Here is an 8223-nt window from a genome sequence, read left to right on the forward strand (position 1 = left end):
ATGACTCGTTGAAATATTAATATGACTTAAGTATTTGAAATACTTAGAGAGAGAAAAAAATGATTTTCAATTACAAGTCATCTTTTCACAATCTTTTTTTTTCTTTTCAAGTGAAGTTCATATTCAAATAATTTCAACTTCCAAAGTTTTTTCTATTAAAATTTAAATTCTAATTTTTTATTTTAACCAAATATCGTCAAAATGCTTGAATTCTTAACTTCAATTTTTCAATTTCTTGGCGAATTATAAGATCACAAAAAGTAGAGCTCTTGTTTAAATAATTTATCATTGCATTACCATACACATATACTTATCTTATATTCAATTTAATCGCACATAGAATAACACATAGATTCTGCATAACTTAATTTGAGAATTATTTAATACCACAAATCAAACGTTGCATTAGTTATATGATGGTTGTTTGTTTCTTATAAGGCCAACCAAATATTATCTTATGCAAGATTTTATGTACACGATTAAATGCTCTAATACCAAACCAAACGATCCCTTAATCAATAGAATTGGAGTAACAAACAGGGCAATAGTCGCAGGTTCGAGTCCGGAGTATGAAGTCGCTTTTATTGGAAAGCACTTTAACTTTAATGTGCAAATTTCGGCGCAAATCCTTTCTTATAATCAAAATTCAATGCGAATACCGAACAATCAGAGGAAAAAAAAAAACAAAACAAATGGAAGTGGAGTAAATGAATGGCATCAGCAAAGGCATAAGCACATTGCGCAATAATTAAAAGTGAATAAACCCAAGCCAGAATTCTCAATACTAAATTAAAGCAGAAAGGAACCTTCTTAGAACTACCCGCCAGTTCTTATTCAGGGTCCACACGCCATGGCCCCAGTTTAGATGATCAAACCAATCACAGCCCTCCACGTAATGAACTCCTTTTGGGTTCAAAAGGCCAAAGACCAAAGTTCAAAGCCAAAAGCTTTACAAACTCAGCTGTGTCACTGTAGTAGCAAGTGTTAACTGTGAGGGTGGAGAATTAACTGACCATGGTCACACTAACATTAGCCACCTCTATATAAACTTCACTCTTTTTTTGAGTATAGTTATAAGCAATATCATATACTAGAAAGTTTAGAGAGAGAAAAAAAGACATCAAAAAAGGTTAGAACTTTGAAATTTTTGCTCTCTATTTTTTGTTATTCATTTATGTAGCTTTCCCTTTTTGTTCCCCACTTAAAAATCTTCCATATTGATGGATAATGTTGTGTGTTAATTGTTACTACTATTATTGAGTGTTCAATTCTGAATTTGCTTTCTGTTACACTTAGTTCTTCAGGATTTTGAACTGAATTTGCCCAAATTCGTTGGGTTGTTGATGGATTAAAAAGCCATATTGATGGATAATGTTTGCTAATTGTTTTTTATTATTGCGTGTTCAATTCTGAATTCGCTTTAGAATATGCTTAGTTCTTTAGGATTCTTCTGAATTTTCCGTTTTGAGCTGTTTTTGCCCTCTTCCTGATCGTTTTATTGTGTATGTTATTGGGTTCCTTTGGTTCTTGTTTCTATGATGATCGTGTTATTATGGCATTAAGCAAGAACAATTTGTTCTTTTTCCACTGATAATCGTTTTGATGGTTATTCAATCGTGTATTTATGAAAGTTAGAGAAAAAAAGGAATTAAGTGTGTTGACTATGGCATCCAAATGGAGATTTTGTAGGTCTTTTTCAAGTCAAGACTTAGTCAATGGGCTAATCTTTGGTGCAATTTTAGTTATCATTTGAAGTTAACGAAAGTTACATCTGAAAGTGAACAGATTCATTTCTTAATTGGTGAATTTTCCATGTCTAGCAATCTTGCCATTAAGAGTTGTCATCATCAGATTCCCAATTTTGTTCAAACATTTTTAGATATATCTGGTAATTTAACTGGATGGGCTGATTGAACTCTGGTTGTTGCTTGTCAATTTGAGCTTCTGGTTCATTTTCTTTTTACATGGTACCCATGAACATGTTTGGTAATCAATAATTGATCATTTTTTCCAGCTCAGTGTCTTCATATTACCTTTTCGAATCTTCTATATTAACCATTACCCTTAAGTTATAACGGTAATCTATTTTAGATATGAGACAGATTCGATATGTCCCCCGAGATTATCTGTAAAAAATGGGTTTTTTCCTTTTCAAAATTAAAGGGCCGTTAGAAGTTGTATCTGATAAATCTATTGAATAATCTTTTGGATTTTGTTCTCTTTTATGGTTGTCGTCATATATAGAAAGAGCTCTTGGTGATGTAGTATCTGTCATTGTTTGTGCCTTTTGTCTCATTAACTTCTGTCTCTGATTCAACAGAGAAGGAGTAGATCAGAGCGCTAGCTTTTCCGCCTTTGATCTTTTTCATTGTTTACCATGTGTCCTCTGGCTCTGGCAGCTCCACCCCCAGGTCTTATCGGTTCCTGTTGGAGTGATGACCAAATCATTTTCTCCCTTGACCAAATCAACTGTGGATCACCTATCCCTGATGATGTGATTGTTGACAATCTTTATCAGTACGATCCTTCAAATTTGCCAGGTAAACATCAAGTCTAACGGCATTATTTATGCTGTCAGTTTACTCTACACTTATCAATGAAATGATGTTCATAAAATCTGACTTAATAACCCGCTATCCTGTTTGCAAAAGAATTTGTTTTATCATCTAAGCCGTGTTCAAATGGCTGTATCCAATTAGGAAATCTGAAATCACACTCCTCTTATCAATGAAATGATGTTCATAGAATCTATCTAAATAATCGACTATCCTATTTGCAAAAGAAAATTGTTTTATCATCTACACCGTTTTCAAATGGCTGTATCCAATTAGGAAATCTAAAACTTGATTTGCTTTTAATGGAAGGAGGATTGGATCTTAACGCCCCATTTAATTTTTATTCCTTGATAGAGCTTGTTGAAAAAAGGATAAAGCGCCTTGGAGTGAAGTAGATTGTAAAATACCAGATCGTGATTTTAATATCCTAAGCGCCCCAACTCATCAACGTCCTATTAGATTTTGAGCAATATGATGCAACATTATGGATATAATTTATGAATCTAAGAAAGCCACCCTTCTATTTCAAGAAGATAAGTAAATAATTAAAGTAATAGAACGACAACCTTCTAGGTGTAAATCTAATATCTTCTGACACATGTTCCTGTCTCTCTTCAATAGATTCTTGGTTTTTTAATCCCTCATAGTTGACTAAATTATCTATGTTCCCCAAGAATAGAGCTGGAGTATGGTTCTGGTGATTGCATTTAATAATCAATTTACTTTGAGGCAGCTTGAATCTCTTTTCTTACTAACCATTCATGGTACACGTAGCTGGAGCATGGTTTCTAGTAAGCTCAAATGAGAAAAAAGAGACGAAATACGGATTCTGGAGAGCAAAAGGTGAATCCTGTGAAATATTTGCAAATTCTGCTATCTATGGTTGGAGAACCACTTTTGAATTTGTTGAAGCCCAAGCCCCTATTGGACAGAAAACTGTCTGGATGATGCAAGAGTACAAAATAACACTGAAAGAGCAGCATGATCACACTAAGTCAAAGGTAATCTTTATTGCCATCTTTCCTCTATTCCAATACCTGATAATTTGTTGCTTCAGTCTTGTCAAACACGCAAGTGAATTGCTGGTTTGGTTGGATATTTTTTCAGGAGTCTGCACTTTGTAGAGTTTTCAGTTGCAGTGATGAGAACTTAAATAATGAGAGAAAGCCAGAGAACATAAACAAAGTCAATAATGAGACAAAGCCAGAGCACAGAAACGATGATCTTGACACCCTCTTACTCAGCTTGATGCCATCAATTACCCCACACACTAGCAGTAACGATGGGCAACATTCAATAGGTGAACCCCAGGTTGGTGCTGCTTCTTCCCCTTTTTCACTTGTCACTACAGTGTTGCTAATATCCAGATAGTTTTGACGTAGTTTTCTTGTTAAATGTATTCTGTATGTCGGTGTAGCTTGTCTGTGGGGCAAAATAAAGCCAGTAGAATGTTCTGAATGAGCTTGAGTTCAACTGTTGATGGTTCGTATTTTCCTGCTTCATTCATCTTTATGGTTAAAAAATCCTGAGATCAGTTTGAATATTCAGGATACTACACCTAGATAATTGTTGGTATGATGATGATATGTATTGAGCTTAAAGAAAAACGTGAGGATTCATATAGCCGTCCTCAACTTGTTTGGGACTGAGGCGTAGTAGTAGTAGTAGTAGTAGTTGTTGTTGTCTTGTACACCTAGATGATTGTGGCACAATAATCTGTGATAAGCATCATTTTAATTGCACATTTGGTGATAGAACAAGTTTCTGGTACGCATACCAGGTTATTGACATCAGATTTCCAACCTTGTGATTAGATCACTTGAAACACTGTTCCATTTAGCATTCTTTGACATTACATTCTCTTTGTTCTAGTGGTATTTTTCCACAGTGCACTTCTCTTGCCCTGGTAATTTGTTTGTATGCTGTTAGATGTTACCACGACCATCTAATCTCTTTTACAGGTAAAGAACCAGACAGAAGGGATTAGGCCAGATCACTTTGATGATGATATAGTAGCTGAGTTGGATTGCATTTTAAGAGAGGACTACTTGGAACTGAACGACCTTGTTGGTGTAGCATCACATTCGTCTAGTTCAGTGAATTCAAGTCGCCAGAGCTTGGCATCTGATGAGTATTTTGACTCTATGGCATTTTTACGGGATCTCGATGATGAGAAGAACCAAGATTTGCATGGAAAAGGTTCAACTAGCAATTATCGAATAATGATGTGCAGAAGAGCAAATGATGTGGTTATGCCGCCTGCACCTTTAGGTATGTAAACGTCTTTGCCCTCGCATGTTCCTTTTGATTATGACTTCAGTACATTTCTGTATACCTTACTTGTATTTCAACTTCTAGACCTTTAGGAAGACAGCATCGCCTGTGCTTCTACTTGTCTGCTAAGTAAAAGTTGTATCAATGGCTGTGCATGGTGGTCGAAAACACTGCTCCTCTTTTGATATTTTTCTAATTCTCAAGAACTATTTCGAAAAAAACAAATTGTTACCCCAAGATATCCAGGCAATAATATTGTAGGGAGCTCGAGGTCATGCATCATGCATCCGGATGCTTCATATTTATTATGAGTTAATTTCTCGGTTATTAGCTCGTCTTAATCTATAGTAGTCAAAAAAATTCACTCCTCTAAGAATCATATGAAGAATTGGTTCATCAATCTTTATTTTAGTTGATTGTCATGAAGAATTTGTTCTGTCATCATTTCACATACTTATTCAACAACAACAAAACGGGGTGTAATCCCACAAGTGGGGTCTCGGAAGGGTAGTGTGTATGCAGACCTTACCCCTGCCTTCTCTTGAAGGCTCTCTTGAAGGCAGAGGGGCTGTTTCCGGTAGATTTCACTCATCATTTCGAAGGAACAAAAACTGAAAGTGATTTAACATTAGTGAGAAACACATGAATGTGTAGAGCACAGCTTATTCTTTAATTCAATCCTTTAAAACATGCCAACATATAGCTTTGGCCTTGGAATTGCACAACAGAAAATGGATTTGAAAATCATTGACGACTATTGCAAATGTATTTACGAATAACGTCTTACAAATCTTGACGCCTCAGATAAAGAAGCTACATCAAGGTACATGCATGATTCAGAAAGTCAAATCCTGATGTTTATATCAACATGGAATTGGACTGGATTTATTAACCATCTCAAATAAGATGACATCTATGAAAATAATGCATTAGGATGCATGTAACAATTTGCAATGTCCGTTGTGCTTGAGCTTGACATCACATCTTTCTTGTGATCACAAACTGAATGTGCCACCCTTTTATTTGTAATAAACATATTCAGTTCTGCTTACTCTTGAAACCTACTGGCAGAATCTTATATTAGTGGGAGCGCGGCTGCAGCCAAATACACTCAACCAGGTCCTTCTAACAAAGCCGAATTCCCCAGTAAGTCATCCCCAGAACAGGATATTAAGAGGCTGAAGGCAGAGTGTACAAATGATGAAGGTCCATCACACTCTTATAGAGCGACGGCATCTTTCAGCAGCAGCAGTAGCCATGAACCTGTAACAACAAGAGAAGAGAAAAGAAAGAAGAAGCTCAAGAAGTTCCTCTGTTTCATGCCTTTCTAGTAAAGAAAGAAGCAGCAGCCTAGAAAAAGTATATCCCTTAGTAACTAAAACAACTTGGTTACAGCCTTAACTTAGCGCCCCCCCCCCCCCCCCCCCCAAAAAAAAAAAAATAGAAAAGCGAAAAAAAAAAAAGATAGGAAAAGGGGAACTTGGGGAGGCTGGGGGTTGGAGAGACAGTTTAAGCTATTGAATATTGATATTTTGTGCAGTTAGCTAAATTTTAAACTTGATGTTGAGTTTAAGATTTAGAATTAGAATTTGATTCTGCAGAGAGTCTAGAACTGATGTTCTCTTTAGTACAGTTGTAATATTAAGAGAGAAAAAATGTACTTTTTATATTTTCGTAATTCTTCAAATGATTACTGGATCATTCGTTAATAACAAAACTTTATTATGACTGGCTATTTGGGTTGGCTCTCATTTCTTAGAAAATAAATAAGTGCAATGAAAAAGAAAAAAAGAATAAAAAGATATCAAGTAACCAAAAGTTTCAGACAAACTACATTTGGAGATTAGAGTTGCAGTCACTGATTTGTAACTTCACTTTGGTACTGGATTCAAGTTTTGTGTAAAGATCGCTTGATTGAATCCATGTGAGTGGTTGATTCGCCTATGTATATTATTGCGCAAGTAACACATTTGTCGGGTTAAGTGGTTAAAAATAATTACATTCGAAAATATATTAAAATTATACCATGATTATGTATAAGATATTACTATTATTAATAAGGGACAATCCAAAGATTTTGTCGTCCTCACATTCAAGTTTCCAAAACTATTGCCCTTAATGTTGCCATTTTTTACTTTATCAATTTTGTGGGTGTTGAGTTAATGATACTACTTTTAAGTCCTATTTTATAATTTTATGGAATTCTTATTGGAGATAGTATACTTATGTTTCTACTATCCCTTCTCACCCTACATAAACCTTTTATTATGGTAGATGCCCTCAGACATTTCGTAAATAAAACTAACTTTTTAGATTTTCTTAAATCTTCAAATGGAGTCATGGTTACATCTTAACCAAAATGTTTGGTTCTATAATTAGAATTGTTGAAATACTATAGCTTATATGTACCTTTTACCTTTACAAATTCAAGAAATACAGGTAAGCATCCAAACTCCTATTCATCAGTTTTCATAATTTTATCGCTACATTATGCATCCTTTAAAAGTGAAAAGGTTCAAATATCAACAAGAGGAGTAAAATATATTAAGCCTAATATTTTTAAACTCTATTTTGGTGTGTGGATAGTTATAATTTTATTTTTCAGTTAAGAAGATTGTAGGAACTTAAGTATTGTTATTCCCAGGGGGTATCAACAAAGGTGTGTCTCCTTGGTCTTCTTTGCCTAATTTCAATTTGATTCTGGTTTTATTTCTTTTAAACTTATTCTTAAAGAAAAAAAAAATTCTTGGTTAGGTTTTTTGGTCTTTTAAATAGTTTTTTGGTTTTGTATAGAATATTTGTCACGGCCCAATTTCTCCCCCCGTGAACTATCGTGACGGCACCTAGTCTCTACGACTAGGTAAAACTAATATTGCGGGAATGAAATGAAAATACAAGAATAACAGCTAACAGATAAAGTAAATAAGCAGAAAGGGTACCACTCGGCATATACAGTAATCATCTTTCCCAAAACCCGATGTCACAAGCTTTTAAGAAGTCCTAATTGTTCTATACATCATTTCTACGGAAAAGAAGAAAATGAACATAGGGGATATAAGGGGACTTCGAGGTCTGCAGACGCGAGCAAATATACCTTGAAGTCTCCTGAAGCAGCAACCACACAGCTAGACTCGAGGCTGATAGCTAGTACCTGGATCTGCACACGGAAAACATGTGCAGGAAAGGGCATGAGTACACCACAACGGTACTCAGTAATTGCCAAGCCTAACCTCGGTCGGGTAGTGACGAGGAAGAGGTCAGGACCCTACCAGCATAAATATAATGAAATAAGATAAAAGAATATTACAGTAAAATAAATACGGAAATCTAACAGGAATAGAACTCAATGGAAGCCCACATCTCAGAACACAGTAATAGCAACAAGGGATCTCTC

General features: G+C 35.2%; 1 protein-coding gene across 1 annotated transcript; it reads left to right on the forward strand.

The window, feature by feature from the left end:
* The first annotated feature begins 990 nt into the window (after positions 1 to 990).
* On the forward strand, positions 991 to 6546 carry LOC107777238 (uncharacterized). The gene is made up of 6 exons (XM_016597225.2): positions 991 to 1129; positions 2321 to 2540; positions 3330 to 3556; positions 3663 to 3866; positions 4517 to 4826; positions 5901 to 6546. Exons 2-6 carry the CDS (start codon positions 2378 to 2380, stop codon positions 6158 to 6160), a joined length of 1164 nt encoding a protein of 387 aa, XP_016452711.1. The 5' UTR covers positions 991 to 1129; positions 2321 to 2377; the 3' UTR covers positions 6161 to 6546.
* Positions 6547 to 8223: the final 1677 nt, after the last annotated feature.

Source organism: Nicotiana tabacum, chromosome 16 (assembly GCF_000715075.1).
Source record: "Nicotiana tabacum cultivar K326 chromosome 16, ASM71507v2, whole genome shotgun sequence".
Taxonomy (NCBI): Eukaryota; Viridiplantae; Streptophyta; class Magnoliopsida; order Solanales; family Solanaceae; genus Nicotiana; species Nicotiana tabacum.

Coding starts and splice junctions, on each gene's coding strand:
- LOC107777238 (XM_016597225.2), top strand. CDS start 2,378: ATGTGTCCTCTGGCTCTGGCAGCTCCACCCCCAGGTCTTATCGGTTCC. Junction 3,557..3,662: donor ATGATCACACTAAGTCAAAG/GTAATCTTTATT, acceptor ATATTTTTTCAG/GAGTCTGCACTTTGTAGAGT. Junction 3,867..4,516: donor ATTCAATAGGTGAACCCCAG/GTTGGTGCTGCT, acceptor TCTCTTTTACAG/GTAAAGAACCAGACAGAAGG.